This window comes from Pteropus alecto, unplaced genomic scaffold, assembly GCF_000325575.1.
Source record: "Pteropus alecto unplaced genomic scaffold, ASM32557v1 scaffold166, whole genome shotgun sequence".
Classification (NCBI taxonomy): domain Eukaryota; kingdom Metazoa; phylum Chordata; class Mammalia; order Chiroptera; family Pteropodidae; genus Pteropus; species Pteropus alecto.
Window position 1 is genome coordinate 477,969 of NW_006439757.1, and position 13,262 is coordinate 491,230.

The following is a 13,262-nucleotide window of genomic DNA, read 5'->3' on the forward strand; positions in this document are numbered from 1 at the left end:
CCACCCCCATCTTTCTGTCTCTCCTTGTCCGATGGAAAGAAAAAAAGATAGAGGAAAGAAGACAGCTGTGGCCATCTACGACGTGACAGTGGGGTGTCGCCGAGGCAGAACTGAAGGTGCAGAAACCCAAGGTGCTGCTGACAGTGGAAACGCTACTGTAGGGAGGGGAAAGTGACATTAGGCCTTCCTGGAGCATTTTGAGTTTTCAAAGACTTTCATCTCATCTCTTTGGAGTCTCACAGGTTTGGGATATTCGTCGTTTAAGTTATTAAAAAAGAGATATTAGAATGTTATGTCTTTCCAGTGTAATCCTAAAACACCATCGAATGTGCTCAGTCCTGTCTAGAAACACACCCCAGCTCTTCACAGAGGGGACTGCGGTGTCCTCAGTCACGTGTCCCTGCCCAGGAAGAAATGGGGCGCAGGTCCTGCCTCCCTTTCTCCTTCCGGCTGCACCACGGGGGGCGGCGCGGGCGAAGGGGGGGGCGGGGAGGGGCGAAGGGCGACTCGAGAGGGATCTAGCTGTGAGGGGAGTCGGTCCTAAGAAGCCGAGAAAGATGCCTTAATCTACAAATAGACCTTCATCTTCTCAGGAAATATGCTCTGCCAGTGGTTGAAAGGAAGCACTTTTCTACTCTTTTTCCTAAATTGTCCCTGAGTTTGAGCAAAGCGTTTTACAGTGGGACGTGGAGAGGGGCAGGGCTGCAAGGCTCCCGGCTTCTGTGACTTGATCAGGGAGATGGCCGTCTCGCACCCTCTCAGAATAAAAAGCTGAAATAGGGTGTCTAAATAATATGCCCCCTCCAAAAAAAGCAAATAAGTCAAATTGATTGCTTTGCCTGAAAAGGAGCCTTTTGTTTAAGGGCGGTGGGTCACCCCATGAAAAGTGCCCTGATGCTATAGGAGTTGAAATCAGCTTCTACTCCCTACTGTCTGGACACTCAGGCTGAGTTCCCCACCCCCCACCCACGGGTGGAGGGCCGGGGCTGGGGTCGGGGGGCGTGTAGCGGGGGAGCCAGGGGCGCTAAGGTATTTTCAGAAGTCACACTTGTTTTCTAATTTCCACTATTCAGGTAGAACTGAAAGAACTGGGAAAGGCCAGTAGCCCAAACAGAGGAGAAACAGGACGAGCTGGGTCTCTGGCTCCTTCTGTTTATCAGATGTTCCTACTAGGTCACTAAAGTGTCCCTTCGGAGACTTGGTTACTTAGTTCACAGTCTCAGGTCACTCGTGCTGACATTTTCTTCTCCCATTAGTAATTAGCATTACTGCAGCTGTTAGTCTTCAGAACCCCCACGAACCATGGAGGCCAACTAACAAATACATCGTGTCTGTGCCTAGGGAAGGTGGCACATTTATTCTCACCTCAAAATCTCCCTCTGGTTTCACATGTCTGACACTAATCTTTCTGTCTTAAACTGTGTGAATGATTTGTGGCTTACAGTTGAGAATTTCTTTCACACATATTCTCGTGTGTGTGTGCGTGTGTGTGTGTGTGTGTGTGTGAACCTCTGCAGTGAAAACTCTGGGTTCTCCTGTGAGTAAATGATGAGAAACAAACCAACAAGTTAGAATGAGCAGATCAGTCCTTCCTCTCAAATGAGAGATGATTGGATAAAACACAGACTTTTTAATATAAGGTTTCTGTTTGTAATAATGGGCTAGACGTAGAGTAAAAGGAAATATTAGTTTTGCTGCATCAAAGCATCCTGCCAGTTTTTTTTTTTTTAATGATCACATCAGGAAATGGCCTATGCTCCATATGAAATTATAAGGATGTAGAGTGGTCATAGATTGAAAGAATGACATTTAGCTAAAAGTAAAGGGATTAACGGTCATCAATATACAAATGAAAATGTCTTTAATACCTTTAAGAAACCTAAGCCTCATCTACAGCATCTCAGTTTATTTATGAAGCCACTTCATATTTAAAACTACTTGTTATCAACATGGCTTTTGCTTATTAGAAGTGTCCCATTTTAAATCATGTGTGCCCTATATCAGAACCTACGATATTAAAAAAAAAAAAAAAACTAACATGTCAACTGTGATGAGGTTCACTCTTTCGCAAAACAATCAACACTTTTATTTTTCTGTGATAACTTACCATAAGTTGTATATTAGCTGCCACGATACTTATCTCAATTAAAATAATATACATTTCATTTCAAATGAATTAATGCAAGAAAGCTAAGGCCTTGAAGTGTAGCTGTCAAGCTTTATAGAAAAAATGTGAGGTTAAATATCAACATCTATTAAAATGTACATAATGTCTTTTGAACACATAACCCCATTAGGAGAATTGCTAAATACTTCCCTAAAAGGACAAAGATGAAGCTCTCCATTGATGAAGATATTCATTGCCAAAGCTGCCTATAATTTTCATTAACATATTTTTAAACTTAAATTGGGACACGTGATCAAATAAGAATGAGTATACTTATGAGAACAAGGAAAATACTTGAAGCTGGAATTGTTTTGGAATCTCTTGAATGGATGATTGTTTATAAAAGAAAGAATTACATGCGCACTATCTTATTGTAGCCACCAGTGATCTTCACTTTTTGGTTTTTCTGGACTTTTATAGTTCCCTCTCATATTGAATAAGACCAAGAGAATAAGTGGTAATGATGATATGTGACTTTCAAGGTTAGGTCATAAATGACATGGCAACTTTTGCCTTGGTTTGTTGGAGATCTTGGTCTGGGGGAGGCCAGCCGCCATGTTGCAAGGATCTTCAAGCAGCTCCATGGAAAGACCCATATGGAGAAGAAATTGCCAGCCAAGTGAGTAAGCCACCTTCTGCAGGCCTACCCAAGCCTTCAGGTAACAGTAACCTCAGCCAACGTCTGACTGCAACCCAATTAGAGAACCAGAGCCAGAATATCCCAACTGAGCCACTCCCAAATTTCTGATCTGCAGAAACTAAGAAATAATGAGTGATTGGGTTGTTTTAAGTCACAAAGCTTTGGAGTGATATATTATGTAGCAATAGATAACTAATATACATACTACATGTTAATTTGTTGAAATATGTAGTTATCAAAAAGAAGATAATGTTTACAACTGTCTCTTTTCATGCATTTATCCTGCCAGTAAAAAAACAAACAAAAAACCTCAAAACTTTCCTAAAACACACCACATTACACTATCTCTACTGCTACTGTCCTTTTCTAAGTCACATACAATCTTCTCTTACCTGAACTAAAACACCCATTTAGTTAGTCTCTCTACTTTGATTCCTGCCTCCCTGAATCCATTCTCTACACTAGAGCCAGAGTGGTCTTTATGAAACAGAAAGGTCATGTCACCTTCCCCTGCTTAACTCTAGCATCTGCGAAGCTCAATAAAGCGAAATGCAATAAAATGACATACGCCTGTATGAACCATGGCTGGGTCAATTCTGACATCTCACACTCTGTCTCCAAGCGAGAAAAGAGATTCTCCATCCTGTCCATGTTTATGAAAGATTCTCGCAAATACTAAACCTTTGCCATTCTAGAAACTTTTATTAAGATGCCCACTAAACACAAGGCACTTTGGATGTTGTGTTATGAAAGAAATTTATTTATTTGTTTGTTTGTTTGTTTGTTTGTTTGGTCTGCTGTTACACCTTTCCAAGGATGATTTGAAAATATTAACTTTAATTTCATCTGTTTATAAAATCTGATTCCTGCCTTCCAACAGCTTCAAATTAAGCAGAGGGATTGAGATATGGAGAAAAATAATCAAAGGGATTCAAGAAAAGCTTGCGCATCCTAAGTAAGTACAATGGAATGCTGTGAATGTAAACCCCTTGAATGCTTTATAAGAATTTCAATAATTGTGTGGAAACTCCCAGGCCACGGTCACAACACACACCTGAGAAAATATGCTCTGATTTCCTGAGGATGCCTCCCAAGATAGATGGCAAAGGAGACAGTGGGTGTATCAGTTCAGGGCATGGACTTCAGAGCTGGACTGTGAGGTTTGGATGTCAGTCCTGCCGCAAACTACCTATGTGACCTCGGTTAAGTTACCTGACCTTAATACCTCATCTGTAAAATGAGGAGGATAATCATACTGGACTGATACCATTGTTGTAAGAAAGGAATTGATGAGTTAATACTTATAAGCACTTGGATCACTGCCTGGGACATAGTAACTATTCTAACAGCACTAGAATCTCCATGTGGAAAAAAAAAAGAAATCAAATTAATTGCTTACCGACTTAATTCTAGGAATGAAACTGGACATTAAGTTTAATAATTCCCTTAGAGTGATGGATTTTCATGTGAACATAATAGTTATATGTGTGTTTCACATTCAGCTATTTAGTCTGAGCTTGTAAAAGTTTTTCAGGAAATTTTGAATGATGATTCTAGAAAGGATCTGAGACATCAGCTGTTGAACCCTGATGCAGCTGAGAAGATTGAGGCCAGAGTGAGAGTGGGGGTGAGGATGGCCAGAGAACCATGACTAACAAGGCTAGAATCCAGAATAGACACTTGATTCTTTCTTTTCTGCTCTTTCCACAAGGTGTTGACTAGATTGGGACTGGTTATTAACTACTCTTGGCTTTCTAGTCATCCTGAAGGCATTTTAATCTAGCAAGAATTTTTAAATTCAATTAATATCTATTATGCTCTCCTGTGGTAGGAAAGGTGCTAGTTGCTAGGAGACAAATGGCAAGCAAGAGGTCAGACTGACATCTTCTGAAGATTGCACTATAGCAGGCGATGCAGATGTTTCTCAAACGATCATGGAAATTGATGCTGATTACAAGTATGTAAAAGTCTACAAAGTCTACAAAGTCTACATGATCTTAAGCATTTAATGGAGGAATTAGGTCCAGTCAAGGGACGCTTCCACAAGAGAAAAATAACTAAGCCTAAATCTGGGCAACATTGAGGGAAGGAATGAAGAAAGAGAACTCCAGACAGATAAACCAGCAAAAACCCTGTGGCAGGTGGGAGGGCAGCAGGCCAGGGTGCAGGAGCACCAGAAGAGAGGGGCACAGGGGTACACATAGGATGAGGTCACAGAAATAGTTTGGGGTCAAGTTTATGCAGGCCTTGAAGAGCACCTTAAAATGTTTGGTTCCTATATTTAAAAAATGGGAAACTATTGGAGAGTTTTTATCAAGGGGATGGTATAATCAAATTCTCTTTTCTAAAACATTAGCTTATTGTTGTGTGCTGATCCAAGGACAAGTGTAGGCAGTGGGAGGTTTCTTGGAGAGGTGGCAGCGTCACTGGAGAAATGTGGATGTATTCGGCATATGTAGGCAGTAAAATCAATAGGACTTGGTAATAAATTAGCCTAGAGGGACTGAGTAGAGGAAATAGGCAGTCTGATGCCATGCCCCGTCTCTAGCTTGTAGAATTGGATGAGTAGGAAGTGGCATCATTAACTGGGAGAGAGACTACTGAAAGACAATTGGAGTTTGTGGGGAGGTGGGGCAGAAGGGAGAAGGTACTGAATAAAGTACCAAATTTGAGGACATTTTTTAAAAAAAAACTTCAAATCCACTTAGTTTAGGTTTTTCAGTATTTTATTATGGCACACAGGATAGAGTATGGTACAATGTTCAAATAATTCTCAAAGCAACCAGCTGTTTCCATTTGGCTAAATTTACTTTTTTACATGTAATTTGCATCTCTCTGAGGTTTACCATATGCAACATTCCACATTTCATGAACATAACTGTGAAAAGCTTGGTTTCTGAGGTGACTCCTAGTCTTTACAGAAGTCAATGTACTGAGAATCTTCATAGTTCAAATCCATAGTACCATGATAGATAAAGCAGTATTTTACCTATTTACTTGGTGACATATATTTAACTAGAAATAGGTAATGTGAAGGGATCGGATAACTTTAAATGGAGACCACTTTGCCTTCAATTAAATCCATAATTTTTAAAAGTTATCTAAAGAACAAATATTGAACAAAATTAACTGACAAAGCAATTGTGTAAGAACAGAGTGGAACAGCAGATAATAATTTCATCAACATTCCACATCAAGTGCAAGTGCAAGAGCTTTCACAACTTTACAGTGGACGGAGGGGACCGATGGGGTGTGTAGCTGATGCAGTGTCCAACCAGTCAGAGCTATCGTTTAAATCCAAGTATTTGTCAATACACATGCAGACACGTGGCAACATAACATACACATATAGAATCTCCCCCCCCCCACTTTAGTTACTTATAACAATTTCATTATCTGTTTCTGTAGTTTTTAAAAGGTTTACAATAGGTGGCATTAAATGTTATTTATTTGAGGCAACAGAATTAAGCTAACAACACACCAAATCATGAGCTCAGGATTGCAGGCAATATGTTTGCAATGACAAATACCTTTTGATGTTTTTACTTTCTCTGTCCAAAATTGTACATTTCTAAAAAATTATTCCTTCTGATTATGTCATTTGCTTGGGTTCAACTTCTGCTCATGATAGTTAGACTCTATATTTTAATGTGATTATAATGATGGCCAGGTGGGACTCATATTCTATCCAAATTGCATTTATTATTATATACTAGTTTTAAAGGTACCTGTTTGCCATCAAGTGTATGTTTAACATATAATTTCAGAATCGCCTGCAAGAAAGCCATTCCTAACACTATATTATACATTTTATGGGGCAAAGTATATTACTATTTATTTTAAAAGAAAAATAACTCCAGAGACTCCCGTTTATTCAAGTTCATTTTCAGTAAAATTTTTGAAGGGAGATATTTCATAAATGGTCATGACTTAACTGTATCCCTCATAATTACCAATTAAGTGGAGAAATGCATTGTAATTGTTAATATTTCGGCTTAAGAAAAATCCGCAGGGCAAGTTTACTTGTATGTGGCTTATACTGGTGCCTTCTTTAAGATAGGTGAATTAAGTCAACAACCACAAGAAATGTCATTCAGTGTAACTTTATTTACTGTTTATTGCACATAATTCAAGGTCTTTAATTTCTAACCACCAGAGGTTCAAAGGACTATTTTTTCCATGGAGTTTAACATTAACATTAGTGAATTCACTTATTCACATGTTTTTAATTGTAAACATCTGAATTATTCACATTGCCACAGATCCTGAACTCATAAGCATGGACCATGCACAGGCTGGCAGCAAGCCAGGAAGCCACTCTGCAAGCAAACAGATACTCAGCATAAGGAGAAAAGTCATAGCACAACATTTAATGTCCAACCTGAGTCATCTCAGAATTATACATATGTTGACTTCTTAATTCATATAGTATCTGGAACTCAACTGCTTGGTTGGTGATGGGGTTGATCTGATTTGGGGAGGATTATTCCTGGAATAATGAAGGAAAGGGGGCCTCAATCTTTCTTCTTGGTTGCTTGCTCCTCCCCTGCACCTTCATCTTTTTTCTCATCCTCTTCGACTTCTTTGCTGTCTTCCTCTTCACCTTCACCTCCTTCTTCCTCCTTCGCGTCCTCAGATTCTTCCTTGGCAGCTTTAACATAAAAAGAAAATGTACAAACCCCCAATCCAGGGTGAGTCCAATCCAAACATTTCTGCTTAGTTTTGGGGGGAAATCACAAATGTCAGAATGCTTCCCCAAAACCGCTTGGCTCTACTTTCCCAAAACACATGCGACCAACAATACTGCCAAGAACGCATATTTAGATAGAATGAGATGACTTCTAGGTCCTGGAAGCTCTATTCTTTTCTAGGACCTCAGAATTTCTTTTATCATGTGCCTGATATTCACTTTCATTCTTTAGGACACCACACTGCCATGTTTAATGAAAATATTTGAAACTGTTTAGTAGGAATGAAGACAGCAGGGGCAAGGGTGGGGGAGGTATATTTTTAAATGCTATTTTCAAGAAACTGCCAAGCTAAGGAGAAATGTGTACCTTTGGGAGAACAGCCAACCAGATGCTCACTACAGGATAAACAATATCTTAACATTGTAAACTCATATTGGAATGGAACTTCTTTGGCATAAACAATGCTTCATTTATCTTATCCACCTACTAACAAATATCTACATGAAGTTTGCACTTGAAGTTGGAGGGGTTTGTCTTTTTATCCTACCTTCTTCCTCTTCTGCTCCCTCCTCTTCCTCTGCCCCTTCCTTGTCCTTCTCCTCCTCCTCAGCTTCTCCTTCAGAGTGGGGTTCGTCCTTGGCTTCCTCAGCTTTTGAAGCCTCAATGGTCTCCTCCACCTCAATCTGCTCCTCCTGGACGTGGCTGGTGTAGTAAGAAGGGAAGGAGCGTGCCGACATCAAGTAGGAGCTGGTCTGTAAACCACCATAGGCGGATCGGCCAAAGACCTGGGAGCTCTGGGAGTAGCCGCTGGTTAAGCTTCCCACACTGGTGAAACTGAGCCGGGTCTCCTCACCTTCCAGGAGTTTCCTGAGGAAGCAGGGGCATGGTGCAGTTAACAGACATGAATGCAGGAAGTGTGCTGAATGACTTGCTCTGAGCCTATTAAGCATCATCTTCCCCTAATGCCATCCTTAAAGGCACAAACTAGAGCAAGATGGCAATCACCAAAACCTAATGACTGGGGATACTGTGACTAAGACAGAACGACAATAACAATAACAACAAAAAACTTTAAAAAAAAAATGGTCCTATTAAATTTTAAATGTAATAGAAAGGTAAGGATAGGACTTATATAATTAAATTCTAATATAGTTATCTAAATACTTACTTGGAAAAATCCAAAGAACAAACAATTATTTCAAAGGATTATTCTTGAAGTTTTCCAATTCAACATAAATGAAGTCTGAATTTTGTCCCGAGGCTGAATGGCTGCAGCCTCTGACCCTCAGTGTTTACCTGTAAGCTGCAATCTCAATGTCCAAAGCCATCTTCACATTGAGGAGGTCTTGGTATTCTTTCAAGTACCGTGCCATTTCACTCTTTGTGGTTCTCAGCTCATTTTCTAATTTGTTGATTGTGTCCTGTTGGGAAAAAAAGAAAGGAAAGAAAAGAAATCCAAGCACGTACACCTACTGCTATCACTTTACTGCAGTATAGCTGCAAAGTGCCCACCTTAGATGAAATTTCTCCTAAATCAACTGCCTTTTCTTTTTTAACCTTTCTTTCCTTGCCTTAAAAAAAAAAAAAAAAAAAACCAGCTTCATGAAACATGACAGCAAAAAAATAATTTTAAAAAACTGATGGAAAAAATTATTTGATTGGAAAAAATTCTTTTGTCTAATGATCATCATTAAAAGGAACTAAATTGACTTTTCTCATTCATTGGTTAACTTTATCCAGGTCACAGGAAAGTAATCCATTTCTTTATAGGTGAAGGAAGTAGCTAGATTAAAAAAAAAAATTTATCTAAGATATTTTCTACTTATCTACATTATTTTTTCTCCTCCCCAGAAGATGGATATCCTTAAAAAAGAAATGTCTTACTGTGAACATCATTACCTACTACGATTTGGGCTGTATTCTTGTCTGCCTACTAAGGGAAAGGAGTGATTAGTAAAACTAGTCAGAAAGCATGCTGGTCACAAGCATCCTTCAGAGCTAATGAGAGCTCTTCGCTGTATTAACCAGACAGTCCAATCCGTGCCGCAGAGCAACTGGTGGCTGAAGCAGGACAATAGAGAGGAGGGCCGGAGGCGTGCCCAGCTCCCACCCCCACCACTTCGCCCACCCCACCTAACACCCTGCAGTGTGGGCAGCTTTAATGGGAAACGTGAAATCCACTGCACCAAGCATGACTTCCCAGACTGCAGTCGCGCCCCCACTCCAGCCCCCCAAGTGCCCCACCCTTCCCACACAGTCAAAGGAGCCAAGTCCTGCAGCCTGACAGCTGCTTGTAGAGGCCTCATCTCCGGTCTCCACTTTCTGGGCGCGTCCTCGACACCTCCGCCGCAACTCGATTATGCGGCCCTCTCCCGCTCCCCGCTGTGTTTCGCCTAGTGCGGTACCTGCATAGCACTAATGTCGGCATTCTGCTTGTCCTCAAGCTCCTGCAGCTGCTTCTCCAGCGCTTCGTTCATGCCCCGGCACGCTTCGATCTCCAGGGTCTTGGCCTTGAGCAGGCGGCGGCTCTCGGACACCTCGTCCTTGGCGGCGCGCACCGCGTCGGTGTTCTTGGCGGCGCTCTCGGTCAGCACCGTGAAGCGGCTCTTGAACCACTCTTCGGCGTTCTGCATGTTCTTGGCAGCCAGCTTCTCGTACTGGGCGCGGATGTCCTTGAGCGCGGCGGAGAGGTCGGGCTTGGAGGACACGTCCATCTCCACGGAGATCTGCGCATACTGGATCTGCGCCTGAAGCTCGGCGATCTCCTCTTCGTGCACCTTCTTCAGAAAGGCGATTTCGTCCATCAGGCTGTCGATGCGCTTTTCTAGCTCCGCTCGGGCGAGAGCCGCTTCGTCTGCGCCTTTGCGCGCTTCCATCAGCCGCCCCTCCGCGTCCTCGCGGCTCAGCACCTCCTCTTCGTAGCGCGCCTGCAGATTGCGCAGAGTCTCCTCCAGCCCCTCACGTTCGCCCTGCAGCGCCTGCTTCTCGTTGGTGGCGTCTTCTGCTGCCAGGCGCAGGTCGCGGATCTCCTGCTCGTACAGTGCCCGGAAGCGCGACGGCTCCGAGTGTTTCTGGCGCAGCACCAGCAGCTCCGCTTCCAGGACCTTGTTCTGCTGCTCCAGTTCGTGCACGCGCTCGATAAAGCTGGCGAAGCGGTCGTTGAGGTCCTGCAGCTGCGCCTTCTCCTGGGTGCGGATCGACTTAAGGTCGTTGCTGATGGCGGCTACCTGGCTCAGGTCGAGGTTCTCGAGACTGGGCATCAAGGAGCCGGAGCTGGACGAGTAACTGCGGCGCACGGACAGCGAGGAGGAGACAGGCGCCGAGTAGCTGGAGTAAGCGGAGCGCGCGGTGCTGTAGCCGCTGCGCACGCTGGAGATGTGCACCCGGGGCGTCTCCACGTAGCGCCGCTTGTAGGAGGTCGAGTAGTACGGGTCGTAGCTAAAGGAACTCATGGTGGCGGTCGGTGCCCCTCTGACTGGCGGTGGGGACAGAGGCCTACAGAGAAAGAAGAATGGGAGAAAGAGGGAGAGGGAAAGGGAGAGGGGAGGATGGATGGCTGTGTGCGGCTCGGCGCGGTTCTGCCACCCGTATTTATATGCAGGGAGAATTCTGACGCAGCCTGCGATCGATCACAGCGCGCGCGGCCGTTGGGGGCAGCGCTGCTGCAGCCGGAGGAGGATTCTGCGCAAAAGGAAGGCGGGGGCGAGCGACAGACCGCTGGGGTGCTGCGGCTCTCTCGACTCTTCTACTTTTCTCTGCGGCCCCCTGTTTTCTCTGAGACTCCATACTCCTCAATCATTTGCTTACCCCACCCCGTTCTACTTACTTCTTGACCCCGTATCACTCGGAGTCTGAAGTATCCCTAATAACAGGTTCTCACTCCCTACTGACACCTTAGTTTTCCAGATTCCGGTACCTCGAAGACATCCTCTCCCCTAACTCGCTGCTTCCCCACCAGGGGTCCCCGTCATCATCTCCCTTAGTGTTAATGGTGACAATGCAGTTACCCTAGGGCACTGGAGGTTCAGATGATAGTCAAAGGATGCCTGTCTGCGGCATATATGAAAGAAAGTTTTCTATATCTTTGTATGTAGCTATTTCTGGTACTTTCTTTAATTCATCTCCCTTTCTCCTGGTTATTTTTTTTCCTTCAATGCGTTGTTTCTTCACACACACACACACACGTTAAAACTGCAGCACTGCAGGTGTTAATTTTAGCGTTTATAAACCTCTAGAGCAGGTATCGGCTTTTTTGTGTTCTTAGATTTTTCTCATTTCTTTGTGAGGAATGAAGCCTCCGATGCTTGTGGCTTGTAATGTGGTCTATCGTGTAGCTGGAGGAGAGCCGAGAATGAGTTGGAAATGAACCGGGGAAAAACCCTACTGCACACGCAGCCGTGAGCTCCGGAGAGGGTACTTCGGACTGTAAATGCTACCTTCATTTTCCTCAAGCTGAATTCCCGCTTGACTTCTCCAACCCCGTCACATTAAAAGCCCCTTTCCCTCCTTTTACACCTTCATAGCACCCAACCTGATGATTTCAACGAGCCATGCAGATGGCTGACTCCGAGGGAAGCGGCTGCTGCCAGCCCAGAGCCGAGCCCCAGGGCGGTTTCCCCGCAACTCTGAGACCTAGGACATCTCGTTCTGGGGCGGACAATTCTTTCTCCCGATTCACTGTAATAAGTAGGTAACAGGTACAGTAAGGAATCCATGGATTTCCTTTAGGAAACGCCTAGATACCTGAACCTATGCACGTTGTCAAGCACCGTGGTAAGGTCCTGCGGTTTGCAGAGCACATTACACTATATATTAGGGAGTCTCCGCTTTCAGGGGCGGATTGCAAACGTTTACATTGGATACCTAAGATTTTTCTAAGCAAGCATTTAATTTTTGTTTTATTTGTATAAAAGTAGCATTTGACGTGCAACTTACTGTTTTGTTTTGTTTTGTTTTGTGTGTGTGTGTGTTTGTTTGTTTGTTAAGAAGCAAGCTAAGGGGAAACATGGTAACAGTTTTCAAACAGAGAAGCCGGAATCGCTATCAGGGTGATGCTGAGAGGGCGAAGTACTTGGAGCGAGCACCACAGTTGCTCCCGGAGGTACCGCACTGTCCAGACGCGAGGGCGGAGGTGAGGCTTAATCTCCGAGGTGCTTTGCAGTTCTCAAAAAAACAAACAAACATTCAAACAAAAAACTGCGATTCGAGATCCCCACCCTCTTCATGGTAGAGGGAAAGACTGCAGCAGGTAACTTTCCTGGGGTTTGTTTTTAAGCAATCTCTATTGTCTCAAATAATGCAACTTTAGAAACATTGTTAGTTTATTCATCCAGGCTCTATTCTTCTAGAGTTTCAAGCCTAAGCCATTAGGCTGTCCTGAATTTTGCTTGGCCCTGGCAGACATGGTAGGACACTGTTTCTGATGACTTTTAATAGCCCACATGTCCTTGGTCTCTCCCATTCATCGGTGATTCAACAGTAGGGAAGGCTTCTCTGGATAGAATGAGAGGGCTGGGAGAGAACCTAGATACGCCATATTTTTCTGCTCCCAATTACCCAAATGTGGATGAAAAGTGGCAGAATGTTGTTTTTTTTTTTTTTACCTGCCCCCATATAAACCACATTGTTTCACTCCCGCTGTGTGAGTCTGCCTACACCACACCCTTCGGTATTCATGAATTCATTTCCTTTGTGCCAGTTCCCTTCCCTCTGAGTTTCAGGTCACCCTCAGAGATCTGAGGTCCATGAGCTTACCCTGGCTCCT

General features: G+C 43.5%; 1 protein-coding gene across 1 annotated transcript; it reads right to left on the reverse strand.

Moving 5' to 3' along the window:
• Positions 1-6,743: 6,743 nt before the first annotated feature.
• Positions 6,744-10,973, reverse strand: NEFL (neurofilament light). The gene is made up of 4 exons (XM_006916954.2): positions 9,904-10,973; positions 8,795-8,919; positions 8,046-8,365; positions 6,744-7,458 (listed from the first exon to the last, which is right to left on the reverse strand). Exons 1-4 carry the CDS (start codon positions 10,948-10,950, stop codon positions 7,322-7,324), a joined length of 1,629 nt encoding a protein of 542 aa, XP_006917016.1. The 5' UTR covers positions 10,951-10,973; the 3' UTR covers positions 6,744-7,321.
• Between the last annotated feature and the right edge of the window lie 2,289 nt (positions 10,974-13,262).

Bases quoted from the DNA above. Each gene is read 5' to 3' on its own strand.
- NEFL (XM_006916954.2), bottom strand. From the start codon at position 10,950: ATGAGTTCCTTTAGCTACGACCCGTACTACTCGACCTCCTACAAGCGG. The intron at 8,366-8,794 runs GTAAACACTGAG...CTGCTTCCTCAG, and splicing joins ATTGAGATTGCAGCTTACAG to GAAACTCCTGGAAGGTGAGG. The intron at 7,459-8,045 runs GTAGGATAAAAA...TTTATGTTAAAG, and splicing joins GGGAGCAGAAGAGGAAGAAG to CTGCCAAGGAAGAATCTGAG.